General features: G+C 43.0%; 1 protein-coding gene across 3 annotated transcripts in view; it reads left to right on the top strand.

Moving 5' to 3' along the window:
- KLHL29 (kelch like family member 29) overlaps positions 1-18,645 on the top strand; it is a 395,104-nt gene that overhangs the window by 363,419 nt on the left and 13,040 nt on the right. For 2 of the 3 annotated variants that reach the window (XM_042032873.1, XM_042032872.1), the window contains 3 exons: positions 917-1,097; positions 9,641-9,834; positions 17,958-18,102. In XM_042032873.1, coding sequence (XP_041888807.1) covers positions 917-1,097; positions 9,641-9,834; positions 17,958-18,102 — 520 coding nt within the window. The remainder of the gene's footprint in view (positions 1-916; positions 1,098-9,640; positions 9,835-17,957; positions 18,103-18,645) is intronic. The other variant, XM_042032874.1, reaches the window with a different exon arrangement.

Genomic DNA, 18,645 nt, shown 5'->3' with positions numbered 1-18,645 from the left:
TGTAGCTAAGACTCACTTGATATTTTGTTTTGCTCAAATGTAGAAGACACAGGAAAAAGGGAAGGGGAACCAAGAGAAGTGAGAATGGCCTTCTGCAAGCTCCAAGTACTGGACCCTGCACTGCATAGCATAGGTTTGGAGAGCAAAATACCGAGGAGGAAGTCTGGTTTTCTCATTAAACCATGGAACTGTGTCTAGTTCATTTTCCTGGCTTGACCACTGACTCCTAGTGTGGTCCCAAATAAATCATTTCACCTCTTTGTGATTCAAAACAGGATAGTAAGACACCCACTAAGTGGCTACCTTGGAAGCTTCAAGCAGAAGTTAAAAAGTGACCAATATAAATATTTCACAAGATCATCTTGAACTGTTTTACAGGACTGGTACAGCTGGTTCTGTCTTTTATCTGCAAATGAAAATAAATAAGAAATTTGTCCCTGAGAATTAGAAATTCAGCCTACAGTGCAAGCACTGGCTTTATTGTGCTGCTTCAATCCATCACTGTATTAAGCATTTTAGATTTCAGGCTGGCCTGTGTCTCACAAGCCAAGATAGACTCAGCCTCCTGACACCTTCTTGCAAGTGTTGCAGTAATTTAATAGACTGGAAGTTATTTATGAACAATGAGAAGGGTCTATCCCCTTATGTATGTGTCTCTCATAGTCTGACATCTTGATTTCTTCATGTCATCTTATTAAAAAAACCCCAGCCTTTGGGGCGCATGAATAAATGACACAGATATGCATCATCGGAACAGATGCTCACTATTGAGGGTGATTTATTTTAATTAGTCAAATGTCATTTGAAGAGTTTTTACTTTGTAACTGGCTTTGATTGCTGTGTGCAGAGCTGCTGCCATTCCAGGATCTCACGTAACTCTCCCCTTTTCTCTCCCCCGCCCGCCCGTGGGTGCCAGGCGGCATGGAGTCGGGTGTCACGCTGGCTGATGTCTGGTGTTACATGTCCTTGCTCGATAACTGGAACCTCGTGTCCCGCATGACAGTCCCAAGGTGTCGACATAACAGTCTGGTGTACGATGGGAAAATTTATACCATTGGAGGGGTCGGTGTGGCAGGCAACGTTGACCATGTGGAAAGGTAAAAAAAACCCAAAACACGTGCTGTTTGCTGGAGCTTTTCCTTCATGCTATGCTAAAGGACCCTTTGCCTTTTAAAGGATACATCAAATGGACTGTATGTGTTAAAATAAGCTTTTATAACAGCTAAGAAAGTAGGAAAGTGGGCAGGATTAGATTTCATTTAAAAGCTTTAGTGGAAAGCATTGTTTCAAAACCAAAGAGGAAAGTTGCCAGCTTCTCGGTTTGCTCAGGGGAATGAAGAGAGGAATTAAGCTTCTTGGGACATTTTTCCAGGTTATACAATGAATTAATAAACTCCCTTTGAATTTAGTACTGATGAAAGTCTTTACAGACCACAATAGTACTTTTTTTTTTCTTTTAAATCCTAAAAAAGCAACAGCAAAGTTAAGTTTCTTGTATGTGTTTTCCTGGTGTAGCACCTCAGCCTTGACCTGACTGGAAGATCCTCCCTTTGGTGGTCTTGGCCTGGGGCTGGAACCTGCCAAGTTCAGAGTAAAACAACCAATAAATGGAAACAGTTTTGAATTCCTGGCTGAACAAAGATGGGAGAGAATGGAAATTTCTCCTTTCAAGTAGACTCCAGATGTAATTTTTTTCATTTTTTTCACATGGAACTTAAAAAAACAGGAAGGAACAAAAGTGCAACAAAAGTATTTCACAAAGTAAAATTCCAAAACCAACTAGTTTCTTGTCACCCATGGCATTCAGTAAAGCCATAGATTTTATATGTATATCAATGTTTTCATTAAAAAATAGAATTCACTTTGAAGTGCAGTTTATGAGAATATTCTATTCCAAAAATATCGATACAGTCTTAGCCCTCCCCAAACACTTAGTTGGGACACATTTTTGGGAAATGTTTTTCCTATGTGTATGTGGCAACCAAAAATTTTTGTCAGTTTTAAATACTGAATTTGAATACTTCTTCAGCAACATTTTGAAGGAGGCATTTTTCAATAAAAGTTGCATTAACAACCAAGATAAATAGGGAGAGGTTACTAGGAAAGATTGCGGGGGAAGAAAAAAACAACACATTTTTCAAAAGGTTAGGAACTGGTGTCGGTGATGATGCTCTCAGCAAATCAGGGAAATGCAGACAGCAAGGAATGAATGATAAATCATAGCAGTGAATGCAACATGTGAACGTTGCTTCCCTCCTTAACCCAGAACATAAGGTGGGCACTGTGCACCGGACTTGCTTTGAAGCAAATCTCACCCTTTCCAGCAGATTTGTTTCTGGTATCACAGGTATTTGTCCCATCATTTAAGTCAGTAAATTTTTGACTAGCAGAACTATTGTGCCGGTTGTGTCATCCCAAGACAACTATTTTTGTGAACACAGGAAGGAGAGAGCCCAGGAAAGAGATGCTGGTTCGTTCCATCTCTTGATAAAGATGAACAGCAAAATAATGCTGTTGAGGAGTCTTGATAGTTGCCATTGATTAAATGATCTTTCAGTTTTCCTTGGGCCTGATCTCTGTCTCTGCTCCTATTCTCATCGTCTCTCTTTATCAAAGCATCCAAAATGTTGCTCAGTTGAATGGACCCCAAATCAAGCAGAGTCCCCCCTGCTCCTTCCCTCTCATCTCAGTCACCCCAGCCCTCACCACAGATGAAATTGGAGCCTGCAAATTCACACTTGGCCCCTCGGCGGCCCCTGCTTGGCTCAGTGAGAGCAGCCGTGCTGGTTTTCCATTGTACCGAGCCCACCAAGAGACTTGGATATGGGAAAGGAGCAGATTTCCTCCCTATCATTTCAGCACACGCTGTCTCAGCCACAATAAGGATGTCTTGTCATGGGGATTTGCTAAACCCGTGGTTATAATTAATCTGCTGTTGTCTATAGAGTGACTTGTGAGGCAGAGTCATGGAAAAAGTGCAACATGGTCTCCTTTGGACTGTGCCAGGAAATGAGAGAAGTTTGGGGATGTTTCCTTTTTTATTCTTCGTATTAAAATGGTAGTAGGGGGTGACAGAAGTGAAGCACAGCATGACTGAAGCTTTGTTTTGGAAAGGATGTTTCAGGGTCTGCTGTCAGAAGTGCAGGTGAGGGAAGGCTGACCCTCCTAGCTGTGCTGAGCAAAGTCAGGCCTTTTCACACAGAAGCACTTCACATTTGGACAAGGCAGGGGTCAGGAATTTAAATAAATCGCTGTACCCATTTTTGCAAGCAGTGAGGATTTCTGAATTTGGGTTGCAACTTTGGAAGAAACACACTAAAATACAAACTAAAATCACTTTAATTGCTGAGTTGGCTTCTGTCTTATGAGCAGTGAATGCCCACTTCTTGACTCTGCTTTTCTTCCCCCCGCCTCCTCTAGACCTACAAGAAACCAACTTTCTCCCATCGTATTTCTATGTGGGTTGCACATTCCTCTTCAAATACTGTGTTAGTTTGGATGGGACACTGTGATATAGTCTCTCAGTAGGGGGGAAACCTCTCTGTCATTCCAGTAGGTCATAGAAAAGCACTAAATTAAAATAAAGTGGCATGGTCATAGGGTCCGTGTCAGGTGATGCCAAAAATTACATTTACCTCTAACATTATCACTCCTCCCCTGAATGTGGAATTGCAGAAACACGCTCCTGGGTTTGGGGTAGTTTTTCACCTCCTAGGAGGCCTCTGAGATTATAGCCCTGTTATCCCCCAGATGGAGGTGCAGGGGCTTATCCATGCCTGACACACAATGCAGTCCTGGGCTGTGCCACCAGTGTAGTGTGAAGGGCAAGGCACTGCACATCCTCCCTCACTGGACCACCTACCACCTCCCCTGGTGCATATGCAGCTTATCTTTCTCAACCACATTTTGCATTCTGCTTTCTCAGTCAGACCAAGCGTGACCATGCCCAGCTCTGGCCAGGTTCTGACGTGTGTCGTCTGGCATGGTGAAGGACATGTCTCCAGTCCAAAGTGACTTACCCTGACCTCACCAGTTAGCACACCCAGAGCATAAAGTCTACAGGGTGTCTCACCACAGTGGGTCTTTGAAGACAGAGAACATAGCATTTTCTCCCAGTTTCTTTCTTGTTCTCCACCTGTTTTTCGTGGAATTCTTGTAATATTTGATCCTAAATGGTTAAAATCTTACAAAGATGTTTATACAGCATTTTGCTTTTTAAAAACAAATGTCAGACCACCTTAGCTATGCATAATGCCACCTGCCTGCACTTAACACATCTGCTGCACTATGACAAAGAATTAAAGCAAGTAGGGACCACTGGACTCCTAATGATTTATGGCCTCAGCTCCTGTGTCCCTCTCTCCATGCTTTTGGTTGTGTCGTTGATGCTGAAGGGTGCAGCCTTACCCAGAAATTCTGGTGCCACTTAAAACAGTGGGTGTTTTCTCATCAAATTTGACAGGGCTGAGATTCTTTACCCTTTATCTGCCATTTGTCTGTAAGGAGGCAGCAAAAATTCCATCTCGATAGATAATATTATGGGACTATCAGTCACAAACAGATGAATAGGAGTCATTCGTTACTCATCTTAAAACAATATCCATGTGCCAGAGGGGCTGAGTTATAAGTCCATTTTGGTGGCTGTGCATGGGTATATGTTCAGGGAAAGTTATGTTTTAGCAATGAGTGTTTAGGGAAATAACAGGGTGGCTGCAGTTCTCCATCAAACCCCTCTGGCAAGGTTCTGTGTGACAGGAAGCAAGTCATTAGGTGTTAGGCGAGAGGGTATTACACTTTCTGTCTTCTTCTGAGATATGAGTTGAGTTGGGAGCTGGCGAAATGAAGTGGATCCACGAACTAGGTCTTTAGATAATGGATGGGCCCTGTAATATATGCAATTTGAGAGCCGAGAAGGCTGCGTATGCTGACAAGACAATGTATGTGACTGGAAGTGTGGAAATGTGGGTGCTTTGTGGTTATTATATGTTTGAAGGACAGAAGAAGATGAATCCCCTTGACCTGACAGTACTTTTACAACAGGGTTATCTAAAATTGGGAGATTACTTTTGTTGGCAGTGCATACTTTGAAGACAGTTGAAAAAAATCAGTGCCAAGAATAAGCTTTATACATTTTAGAAACTGCTTCAGAACCTATTGTTTTACTGAGACATGATCATGTAGGAATTAGGGGTTCTCCCACAAGGAAGGTGGACATTTCTTCACCAAAAGGACTGCCAGGCACTGGAACAGGCAGCCCAGGGAAGCATTGGAGTCACCATCCCTGGAGGTATTTAAAAGTCATGTAGATGTGGCACTGAGGACATGGTTTAGTGTTGGTCTTGGCAGTGCCAGGTTAATGGTTGGACTCAGTGATTTTAAAAATGTTATCTTACCTAGACAGAAGAAAATTAAATATATTGCCTTGTCTTAGGATAGTTTCTTAAGCCCATCAGAAGAAAACAAAAGAAGGCAAAAAATAGTAATCCATTACTGTGATTTTAAACATGTGAATCATCAGAAGAACAGTTCAATATGACACTGTACAGCTTTAGTTTAAATAGAAGCTTTCCTGCAAATATAATTAAATAATGGTTAAATAACTGAAGGATTTCTTGCAGACTGACAGAAATGGTCAGTGTGTAAGTGCCTGACCATAATGTAAGGATCTTATAATGTGAATAAATCAAGATACACATAGGGCTGTTTAACCTAGGATGACAGAAATTAAGAGACTGAGGAGAAAAAAAAATATTATTTTCAGGTACTGAAGAGATCAAAAGTCAAGAAGGCAGTGAAGCGAGTGGCACAGCTTGAAATGAACAGTTTTCTGCTGTTAATACTGAGATGGTAGGGAAAGAGCAAGGAAGGAGGTGTTGAATGAAATGAAGGAAGGAAGGGGAAGATGAAGCCCCCAGATGAAATCCTAAGAGGGGGGAGTTGTGGCAACCAGCAAGGTTTTATTTCTGCTTGTGTTCTCTTCAAGGCTAAGCTGTATTTTCTACTGGGTTCAGATCATTTGCCATATCATGGGTATATAAATTAGACGTATACATACATATATACATTATATATGCAGATAATGTGCATATACACATATATAAGAGATACAAAAACATATAAGGTGTATGTTTAAATAATACATAAGTCAGCAGGTAGTGAGTGCAGCAGGGTCAGATGAGATCCCTGTGCTTGGTGCAAGTGACACGTGAAGTGACAGGTGGGGACACACGTGTCCTGCAGGACCGGGGACCAGCAGGCTGCTGGGGCAGAGGGAGGAGTGTGAGGGCAAGTGTGTAAAACCACACATGAGACCATGGTGTGCAAGAACTGCAGACCAGGAATCAGTCGTGGGAAAGGAGATGTCCTTGAAGATTCAAGTTCAGCGAATTGGATGGGCTTGGTAGGCCCACAGCCAAGGACAAGCATGGACACACCAGGAGGGAGCGGTGCAGGAGAGGGAAGAAAAACTCTGCTTGGCTTGAAGCCAGCTCACATTATGTCTCCATCTACAGCTTCAAACAGGGGATTCGAATGCAAAGCTTGACTAATGGAAAGAGATCAAAGTGATTATTCTTTAAATCAGTTTCCTCCCTGCTGGCCCTTGAGCAGGGCTGGTGTGACAGGCAGCCAGGAGCCCCACGAGCACCAGTGGCCGTGGGGTGATGGCAGTGCCAGAGATGACACAACAGATGGAAAAGCCCTAGGGTAGAGAGGTAAAGCAGGTGTCAGTATTTTCTGTCCTGGAAGGTTACAAAGGTTCACCTTCATTCATTTTTAAACCAATTTAGTTAATCTGGTGCAAATCCTTGTGTGAACACATTAAGAGCTGACTTGAGATAGACCAAAATGATGGAAACATGCCTTGCAGAGACTTAAGGAGCTTAGACTACTTAGTTTATCCCATAGAAGGTGAAGAGTTGACTTTATTATTTTCTGCACGTCCATATGTGAAAGAGAGAGATTTGATAGCAGACAGTTTTATAATCCAGCAGGGAAAAAGAAACAAACTTTCTGGTGGGTGGGAGCTGAAGCAAAACAGGCTAGAAATCAGGTCTACCGTTTTGCAAGGAGGGAGTGAACTGGAGGAGTAAATTCCCAGGGGATGGAAGGACGTGGTGGACAGCTATCAGGAAGCCTTGAGGCATCAATTTCTCCTCTTCAGCCTCAGGGCTTGGGTAGATGCTCACTTAAGAGTTGCTTCACTGAGCAGCCTGTGTAAAACCCACGTTAGGTGCCCATGCTAAGTGGACTGGGACTTGCTTCTGCCTGCTTTATGGTTCACTGATTTTTTAAACCAAATGACCTTCAAGAAAAGAGTGGGGTTTTAAGCTTCACCACATGCACCTGTATCCAGTAGATTTTTGGCCTTTGGGTTCTCAGCAGATGAAGTGAAACTGGTCATTTCTGGTTTCTCAGTGGCAGATGAAGGACAGTAGGAAAAAATACCAGCTCTGTCATCATAGAGCATAAACAGAGAGCAGTGAAAGTAAGTGAAAAAGGGAGTCTGTGGGACTCAAGACCTCAGTAAGGAAATTGATCCAGAAAAAGGATGACTGTTTTTGTAATTTGAAGTTTCTCCAGTATTCCTATGGCTGTGGTTCTCAACCACACCCAGCCCCCAGCATATGTGAAGGATAGAACCCCTTCTTCTCAAAAACATAGTAGGACAATCAGAAAGCCACTGTCGGGATCATCTTTGTCTTGAGAGCTGAGCTGTGCCAGGTACTTCTGCCAGCAACAGGGAAGGCAGTTGGCTGCTCACCACCTCCATCTCAGACCACTTTGACTGCCCACATATGTTCCTGGTGCTAATTCAGAGTAGATGGTGTGAGACAAAACCTATCAGTCGACAGGTGGAATTTGTCTTAAAGGAGGAACAAGAGAAGGAACACTAGGTCAGTTCTCAGCTCTGTTGTTTTTCCCATTCCATAACCAATTACAGCCAATGTTTTAACAAGACATCAAGAATTAAATTACCAATTATTGCAATAGCTGAGTTAGCAAAGTATGTCCCAAAAGCAACGTGTGAAACTTTATATTATGTGAAATTTTCATATATCTGCTCGGGTGGATGTGAATGCTGCTCCGAGTGCTGTGGGCGAATGCGGGAGATGCAGCATGTGGTGACTTACCTGGAGGAGCTGCTTGTGCAGTCAAAATGCATCTTCAGGCTCAGGTTTGGTACAAGAATCAGCCCAGCAAAGGTGTGTCACCTTGAATGCTTCCAGCACCATGTTGTTTAATCTTGTTATATTTCTTCCCTTTGATCACTTGTTGTAGATGAATTTAATTTCTCTGTAACTAATTTAGAGCATCATACAAGGCAGTTCTCCATGCTCATTATAAGGGACTTTCCTAATTTTTTTTAGTTAGAGTTTGCCTCCCTCTTGCTATTGCTTCAGTTTTATGAGTGTGTTAATTACTTTCAGTTCTATTACTTGGAAGCTCATTAGTGCATTTTTATTAAGCACATTATTTTCTACTGTTTCTGCCATTTTTATCATTCCTCCCTTTTATTTTCCCCAAGTTTGAGCAGTGAAAATTTGAGGGCCATGTTACAGAGGGAGAATTCCCCTGTTGCCAAATCATATTTTGCACAAGGGTTCATGTTCTTCAATTCATTTCATGTTTGCATATTGCATATCACTGCCATTAAGAGCAAAAGCTCTGAATGGGTGATGAGGGCTTCTGTTCTGGCAGTCAACAACTCTAAAAAATCACTACACGGGAAACTCCTGTTTGACTGCATCTGTCATTACATGGAAATATAGAAACCTAAAAATCACATTATTCTCCACTGTCTCCAAGACTCATTTTAGAGCAGCTATTTGGATCCCTGCCACATTATCTTTAAAAAAAAAGGGATGCCTGTACTTGTGATATTGTCTAAAATGAATCTTCATCCATGGATTGTTAACTGCACTTCCCTTATGGTCAATGACTTAATTAAATCAGATACTGATGACCTTAAAACTAATTTAGCACTTTCATGCGTACTCTTTTCTGTTTGATTCATGTCAAATACAAAACCAATGGTGAAATCTTACTCCAGCATTAACAGTTGCAGCATCCTGAAATGAAGCACAGTAGCTTGGTTTGCACAATGAAAATTAAATAAAAGCAAGTTATTCTGGCACAAAATGTGCATTGCTGGTCAGTTAACTAGAGTAAAAGGAACCATCATGTTGCATTATATTGCAGGTGAGATGTGTTCCACAAGCTGAACAACTGAAGTATATTAACAGTTGCTTGCCCACAGTCACTATTGGATATCTCCACACTGATTAGCAAGAATAATCTCATTGTATACTCATTAAAAGAAATTAATCAGTGGAAGACATCTCAACAAAGATGTCCCAAGTTTCTGCACCTTGGACTATAATGAGATTTGAGAGGCATATACAGAAAACAGAACCAGCTTTCTCTGGGCTTCTATCAATGTTTTAAAACCTTAGAGAAAAGCATCCATTACACCATTTACCAAGTGGCTGAATTTGTAAGATGTTAAAAAAAATGCTTTTCCACCTCTGCTTTTCTTCTGCTTGCCAAGCTGCCTTTCTGTGCCCCAGCCTGCTTTCTGTGCCTGTCTGTGCTGCCCAGTGCTGCTCACCTCAGCTCACTGCGCTGCTGTCGTCCCCAGGTACGACACCATCACCAACCAGTGGGAGACCATCGCCCCCCTGCCCAAGGCCGTGCACTCGGCCGCGGCCACCGTGTGTGGGGGCAAGATCTACGTCTTCGGAGGGGTGAACGAAGCCGGCCGAGCCGCGGGGGTCTTGCAGTCCTACATCCCTCAGACCAACTCGTGGAGTTTCATAGAGTCACCGATGATTGGTAAGCCTTGCATGGTGTCAGAGCAAACCTCTGTGCTACAGGTATCTGAATGCCTTTGCAGAAAGCAAAGGAGTTGTGGGGTTGGGGGGATATCCCTATAACATATTGGCAGGAATGCATGGCTACTATACCAGAGAAGCAGTTGTCTGGATCTCCACTGAAGGTAATTGTCACTCATTAATACAGACTAGTTACCAGCTAGAAGTGAAGAGTTCAAAGCAGAGAAGAAAGGAAAGGTATGAACAATTAGACATTTTAGATTAAAACAATCTCCAAGTGCAGTGAAACTTCATGCTGGCATCATGTGTTGCTCCATGTGGGTTCACAGCACTGCTCAAGTAGTGGATCATCACTCATGAGTTTGTTAAAACTCACTCATGAGTTTGTTAAAATGTTCCCACTGTGGGAAGTGACAGGCATTCCGAACTGGGATTTATCAGTGGTGTCCACAGGCATATGTGCTTCGGAGGCTGACATCTTCAAGACGTAATTTATTAAAACTGTGGGTTTTAGTTTATCATGCCCTTGAGCTCACCAAACATAAAGAGCAAGATGAGAAACCAAATTTTCCAATGCACCAGCCAATGTCAGAGGTGATGACTTCCTTCCAAAATTAGAACAGTGCTCAGAAGTTTGCAACTTACTTGCTTTCTGTGGCAATTTGCACCCTGAGTGTTTAGGCTGCTTTTGGAAATGAGATTTAGTGTTCAGCTCAGAGAGGATGCTCCTGCAGGCAACAGCTGACCTGGGTCGTGTGCTCTGCACTGGGCTGTGCCAGCCTTCGGTCTGGCTGCACCCAAGTGGCCAAAGAAACAACTCACACACAATCATTGTAGAGAAGCTGCTTTTGGAGTGGTTTGCCTTCACATCCGAGTTCAGAGAGTCATACAGTGGTTTGGGACCCTTAAAGGTCACGTAACCCAAGCAATAAGCAGGGACGTCTTCCACTAATTCAGTTTGCTCAGAGCCCTGTCCAACTTGACCTTCAAGTTTCCAGGGATGGGGTGTCTACTGTCTGTCTGGGCAACCTGTTCCAGTGTTTCAGCATTCTGAACCTTTTAGTCGTGTTGACGCTGTGACCTCATTTTTAAAAAATCATCTTCTTTTTACTGAACCTTAGAGCAATAGGAGTAGCAAGTAAGAAGTTATAGGACAGCTGTAAGGTATTCAGGTAAGGCCTAAGCATATTCAGAAACTTAGAATAAGCTGCTCTTTCTGTTGCAGCTTGTTACAATGATCCCGACCCTTTTGCTGGGTTCCCTGGTAGATCAGGAGATGAGGAGCTGGCGCTCCGTGGCCGCAGCCTGCCCTGCTGAGGATGCCGGCTGCTCCCGTGTGCTCTAACACGACGTGACACGCGCAGGATGCGCAGGAAGCGCCCAGCGGGAGGGCGCTAGCCGGCCAAAGGCGTGCTTATGTAAGACAGCAGCACAAACAACCCCACTGCCTGGCTTTTTCCATCACGTGGCTACAGCTATCACTGCTCCTTTAATCCACTGACTGACAGTATGAGGTTTTCCTGGACTCACAGCATACTGCAAAAACGAGTGCATTATGCAAAGTTGTATTCCTATTCCTTACCATAATAGTGCAAGCGCCACAGGAGCTAAGGAGTCTTCCCCTGGGCTCGTTAGGGTCTAGCAAGCATCAACATCATGTGTGTTTAAAAAAAAATCATCTTAACCATCCCAGAGCTGGGTTCTTCACCCATTGTTCTAATAGAGTTGTACTATTATTTCTTAATAGTACAAAAATACATGAAAGATACTTGTGAAATTAAAAGATGGTATTTATGGTTTTTTTCATTAGTTAAGCTAAAGGCATAAAATATATAATAAAACAATAAAATATATAATAAAACAAGGAGTTCTTTCTTGGGTAATGTATAATGTGAATTTACTTCAAAATAACTTAAAATAACACAGTCTGAAAAATGGCACCCCAGTGGAGAATGTCTGAGAACGTGAACTGATGTGATGCCTGATCTTCACTACAAGGCAGTGGGAATGTTGGAAATACATTTCAATATTTTCAGCTCTACAAAAACCATAGCATCTCCTGTATTTTTAAAGTATCCTCCCAAGAACTGGATGCAGTGCCAGGTACAGTACAGTCTAAAGGAAAGAGGAAGTAGAAGGAGCCTTTTGCAAAATGGAGCTGGGATCAATCCTGTCATGATCACTGCCAGGGTGCCTCTGACAGCCTCAGAGCCTTTTTGTGTTGATTTGTGAATTCCTAAGGTTTACCTCTGAGCTAAGGCAACTGAGATCTCTGATGGTGAGTTGTTACAAAGTCACCCTAGAGATCAGTGAAACCTGTTTGACCTCAAATAGGACAACAGTTTATTTAAAAATGCCTCCAGCATGCTCAGATTTGCAACAGTAGCTGCAGGTATTGAAAGCAGCCAAGGTCTGTGGAGATTTTTAGGTGAGTAGCACCTGTCTCAGTTTACTGTGGTATTTTATGATAGTGAGTTGAATGCAGTGTGGCACACGTTTGAAGCCAGCAGATCCATCTCTTTCAAAGCATCACGTGCCAGCCTAACCCACGGCAACACTGGCATCAATCATGGCTCGTGTTTTGTCCAGTCTGTGAAGGTGAAGCAGGCTGGACACTGACATCCTGCCTGTGCACAGGAGATACAGACTGGGGACTGATAGCAAGTCCACACAGCTCAGCCTTTGCTCTCTTCTGCCTGGATTTCTTCTAGGAATATGCAGTGAATTCACTCCCAGTTCCCATTTATTCTTCATGCTCCAGCTGTCAGGAGGTGTTGGGATGTGGATGCCTGTGAGCAGTAGGTCCGACACCAGGCTCACTGACATGCTGCACATGGATGCTGTGGATGCCTTTGGGCAGGTGTTGGTCACACACATCCACATTTGGGGAGGAGAAGGCCTTTCTCAGTGCCCCATCCTTTGCCCTGTGTCAGTCCTTCCCACCTTGGACGGGGCAGATGTTCCTGCAGCAGTGCAGCCCACAGCTGGAAGTTACTGGGATAATGGAGCCTCACGGGGCTTTCACACTGCGTGTTTTTGGTAAACACCAAAACCTTGCACATCTCCTTCTCATGTTTTTAGATGTAAAAACAAAAGTCCTATATGAGTAAGTGAACCCAGGCTACATACTTGCAGCACCTGCCTTTCCATTTCTGGACAAGCTGTCCTATATGGCTGTGCTAAAAATGTATTCCATGCCCAGCTTCCTGAGCTTTGTCTTATTTAACAAGATGGCCATAGACATGCTGAAGTCAGGGATTCTAAGTAAGCCTAATTACTTGGTCGCTGCCTTTCAGTTCACGTTGTGTCTTCATGACAGGGCACTAAAATATACCTTTTTTTGATGCTCTAAATAGTTAGTGTGGAATTACAAGGTTTTATTAATGTTTCTGGATTGTAAGAAAACCAGTAGTTAATTACCACCGCTATTAAATTTTAAAATCTGGTGAGAACTAGAGAACAGGGTCTAAGTCCTGTGAGTATTTCTGGTTTCTAGCCCAAGTATCTAGTTCCTCACCATAGCATTTACTCCTGCAGTGATTTGTCTGACCAAAGTGAGACAATCACAGACCTAAGAATGCAAGACCTATCTAGAAAACAGCACTAGAAGCATCTGTGCATTTTTACTGCACTGTCCCATGGCTTATTTTGGTTAAAATGCATATTAAGAATTTATTTTTTGACTTTACAAGAAAAATCAGATATATGTCTTGGCCCTCTCCCAAGGCCAATAGTTCGGTATTTGTAGGGGAATATGGCTGGCTTTCACCTGCAAGTCCCAAAGCAATGATTGTTTCCTCTCATTCTTCAGTGTATTTTTCTTCCCATGGCCAGTTCTTAGTGTTTTTCACCCTACTAAGCTTGAATTTTTATCTCACCCTTTTCTCCTCTGTATATGCTATGTCCTTCCTGCAGAATGACTTTTTCCACTCCTCAGTGTGTTTCTCCATCTATTCTCTGCCCTCTGCCATGCAAAATCAGTATTTTTGTGTTGCTGTTTATCCAATGTCCTCCTTTTCACTCCTATCTCTCCTTCATCTCCATGGCTGTTCTTTTTCCAACACTCTTCAGTTCATCAACCTCACGCCCGTAAATTTGATGCTAAAGCTGCCCTGCAGTGGCAGGTGGAGACTCCTGCTTTGGCATGGGCCATGACCCCCACACATACACAAAATGTGGTGTTTGCAAGTGAGGACACTCGACTTTGGGGTCTCCAAGGAGGGTTTGCTCAAGGGTCAGTGGGGAAGCCATAGGGCTGGGTGGCCAGTTGTGTATTTGGGGGAGATCAGCCTGCAGGAGAGTTCAAGCCTGCAGGGTGACATCCAAGCCCTCACTGTTCATGGCAGCAACTTCATCTGGGCCTCACAAGCTGTGTTAAGGATCAGATCACAGTCCCCTGGTTATCCTATGCCGTGCCATTCTTGACACTTGTCTGCCAAGTGTTCAAGGAGAGGAAGAGGCACTTACTATTAAAAGCAGGCTTAGTTTGTATTAACCAGACTCCTTTCTCTAATCTGATCCATCAAGTGCATCAACCTCCCCACTGGGCAGCCACACCTGCCAGGAGACAATTTGGTTGGAGTTCTGCCTGGACTGGTGGCACTCCTGCATTTCTTTCTCCCAGTAAAAACGTTTAACTAACTTGGTTATAACAACCTCATTCCGTATGAAGTGCTGCTGCTGTTCATTGCAGTGGCCCTTCAGTCCCTGACCGACTGCATTACCGAAGGCAGTGGAAGATCTTTGAGCAATCACAGAAGAGAAAGCAGGACTGTGCTGCTTGGCCATGTAATGTAGGGAGAGATGTGAGAGCCACGGACACATCCCAAGCGCAGTCTGACCTTCCTGAGGGGCACAGCAGCACGTTAAATCATCAACCCCACGTGAAGGACACCTCTGGCTCAAGCACTGTCATGGAGTGCACACTCCTTCCTCCAATGGCCTGTCACAGAATAGAACTACTGGCTTATTTTACTGTAGCAACAGAAAAGGAGAGTGATGTTACCACATTATCCACTTGCAGACATTACCTTTTACCTATTATTTCATTTACATTTATTCTGCCTTCTAATCTCAAGTGTGTTTGCTGACCTCGACAAATCCCATTTAAGATTTTCCAGCCTAAAATGGATTACTATATCCAACAGCCTCCACACTTGAACTTTGGAGAGGAAAGGAGGCTGCTTCTCTGTTTCCATGCTTCCTCTCCCCTCTCCTCCTTTTCTCCGGTATTTCTTTTGAAATACCCAGTGGCCCTGCTGTATCCCACTGAAGCCTCTGACATGTAGAAGCTCATGTTCACACCCAGTAGCATTGTCCACCTCCTCTCCATCCTGCTGCACAAAAAACCAGAAAATGCTTTTGCAAAATTAGGCTCCCCACCAGCTGCCTTGCACTGTGACCATGTTAAGGATTTCAAACAGTGACAGAAATTGGAGACTCCTGAGAGTTTGCATGAGAATACCAAGCCCTGAAAAAGACAACCCCACAGGAATCATGTGGGTTGCACCTGGGATGAAGTAAGGTTAAAGACTGAAGGTAGTCATCCACACCTAAGTATCAGGAATGATGACTTGATGTTCCCAAAATCCTGGTGTCTATGAACAGTTTCTGTCCCCATGGTAACAAAACAAAAATAAAATACACTGTTTCCTCTCTACCTCTCTACCCTCCTCTCTGGAAGGGTGTCCCTCATGTCTTTTTGCCATATCTTCATCAGGAACAAGAGACTTTTCTGTGAACTTCTCCCTTCCTGAAAGAAGCAGCGAATTTTTTTTCTGTTTCTCAGTCTCAGACTTACTTGATACCAATTTATGAAATTATAGCTAAAGACAAAAGCAGTAAAAAGACAACAGATAGGAGATGTATTGAAAAACTGATAAGAATCAAACACAATTACCTCTTAAAAAAGGAAGAAAAAGAATATCAGACTGTCTGCCTATTCAAAAAGGAAAAAAAATGTCACTATAAAAATACCCAAGGGGTTCCCTCTCGTTCTTTAACAAAAAGAAATGTTAAGTCAGTGATTCAGTCCCCTGAGAAGTCACTGTTTCTGCCGTGAGGGAGCCCCAAATAATTTCCCTGTGAGATTTGGGAGCTGAGGGGTTTTTTTAGTGCAAGAGTTTCAATCTCTACAAAACTGTGCTAGTCGGAGAAAAAAACCCAAGAAGAAGTGATAATTAAATATGGAAAATTTCTGATGAGTGTCTTAAGTGGAAAAAATGTCACATATGCAAGTCTAATTTGGAAAGGGATGCGAGCCGGGTTGTTAGGACAGATAAGCCTTTCTGATGAATTATAGTGGCTTAGTGGCACCGTGAAGAAACTGAATACTCCTTGTTCTATTTTCTGGATGAATTAGTTTCTTCCCATCTGTTCCCAAGGATCAGTGACATTTTCCTAATACAGCCGTGTTTTTTGACATATGCCTGTAGATACTCAGCGTGGTAGGAACTCAACTTTAACCCATCACATGGGTTCTGTCTGTTTTCCTGCCGGGTGCTGCATCCCTGTAGGTCCCCCTAGGCACGTGCCAGCATGGAGTGGGATGAACTGAGCCAGACTACCCCATGACCATGCTGGGACAGAAGCAGACAGCACAAAACCATTCCTTTCATTCTAGTTTTACCAGTTCAAATGTCAATTAAGGAGATTATCTCTCTTCTGGAGATGTTCATCAGCTTTTGCTTTACTCCTGTCAAATTTAGCGTCTGTTAAATATTTAATGGAATAAGGTAGTTTTACAAGAACCTCAGCGTTACAATGCATCATGCAAGAGGTAAGCAAATCCCAAAATAAAGCTGCCGCATCTGGTTTAAGCCCATCCTTTTCTGTGTTCCTAAAAGGACACAGTCATAATGCTGTAGATGTGGGAGGAACATACTAACCCCTTCAGTGTTATGCACCGGCTGTTATCAGAGATGTAAGAGCACAGTGAAGATGGTATCACACCTCCTCTCCAGCTTCTGCCCCTGGGTCCGCTTTGGAGGAGGTTGCAGGGGCTTGAAACCAGCAGGACTGTGTCCAGTCTGATTCCCTGTTGGAGATGCAGGGGGATCAACCTTTCCTGAGCATATGAAAATGCAGATTTTGGAAAGGCTTTAACTTACAGCTGTGAGTAGAGAATTTTTATGTGTCTCCTGACCCCAGGATGGCCTCCCAGGAAACATCACACCCCAAAGGGCTGAGGCTCGTGCTTCTTAGAGAACTGCTTGTGAGGCTTATTTTAACTCAAAGCAATGCATTTTCCCATCTTTTGTTCCTAGACACTGCTGATTGGTTTTGCAGAAATGTTGATTAAAAAAACTGTATCTCATCAAGACAGACATCATCATGAGAAATTTCAGCCCAACTGGCTGATATTTAATAATGTGCATATGGCGTGCTAGCAGCATAAGGGACAAGCCAACTAATTAGATTAGAATTATTTTATTCAATAATTTATGATTAGTTTTACTAATATTTCTAATAATGCCGCAGCTAACAAGAATTTTAAAGCGTCCTCAGAAAATCTGATTGAACTTGACTCAGGATGAGAGAGTTGCTTAATTTCAAACTCCCAACCTCACACAGCTTGTTGCTAAATTACAGGACTGCTTGGAGATACACACATATCTGAAAATAAAAATGCAAGTGAATTTATGAGACAGATAAAGGTGAAAAAGAAATCAGGTCTCACAAGATCTTCTGGAAGTGTGGGTGACCTTCCCACAAGCAAAAGCACAATATAAAAGAGTATCAGTTACTGGATATTATTTGGGGGTGTCTCTGTGCTGTGGGTTTCTGCTGTATTTAGCTGCTGCACAGACATGGGAAGCATCTGAGCTAAAACTTGCAGCAATTCAAAATTCTGAACCAATTTGACATCTTAACTTCATATGTAACTGTGGAACTTTCATGGTGACTCCATCCCATTGGGGGATGAAGAAGTGATGAACTTTAGAAGTGCCTTTGAGAACTTTGAGAGAGGAGAACAAAACCAGGAAAGGTTTCCTCATTTTTCTTCCCTAGCCTTGGAGGTTTAGAGAAACGTGACTTATCTATAAATAAGGGGAATGTATAAATAAAAAAACAGTCTCCAAACCTGAGCCTAAAACTGATCTCAGTGTTGCTTTCCATTGACAGATAACAAATATGCTCCTGCAGTCACTCTCAATGGGTTCATCTTTATTCTTGGAGGAGCTTATGCACGAGCAACCACCATCTATGACCCAGAGAAAGGCAATATTAAAGCAGGTCCCAACATGAACCACTCCAGGCAGTTCTGCAGGTGAGAAAAACCATTAAAATGGAATTACCGGTGCCTTAACATTTTCTGTTGATAAATAAGCTACTACAAATGAAGGGGAGAGGGGAAGGGAGGTGTGAACCACTTGGGGGTTTTCCTCATCTCTTTTCTGTACGTGTTCAGGCACACAGCATTTCCCAAAGTGTACATTCAGCAGTCTGTTGTGGTTCACGTCTCCTCACGTTCAGGCACGATGGATCACGGGGAGGGATGTGTGTTGGGCTCCTCCAGTGATTACAGGAATGCTGTTCTCCTCAGTTTGCCATGTGCAACTACAGGATGATAAATACCCTCTGTAGGAGAGACCACCATAATGTGGAACATGTTTTTGCTAACCAGCTAAAAGATCCCTGAATGAAAAAGAATACTGAGTAAGCACCACACACCGATATTAATTACTATTATTTATTAGGTGCTTTTGATTGCTTTTCGGGCTCACTTCCCTGATCGTGGTCACAAGCTGAACAAATTTCACAAATTGTCTGACAAAAATAAAACTTGGCAGCCATTGCAGGTACTGGCAGC

Source organism: Corvus kubaryi, unplaced genomic scaffold, assembly GCF_017639235.1.
Source record: "Corvus kubaryi isolate FWS band 111438036 unplaced genomic scaffold, C.kubaryi_AGA036_p1.0 37354, whole genome shotgun sequence".
Taxonomy (NCBI): domain Eukaryota; kingdom Metazoa; phylum Chordata; class Aves; order Passeriformes; family Corvidae; genus Corvus; species Corvus kubaryi.
This window is presented reverse-complemented; position numbering and strand designations above follow the sequence as displayed.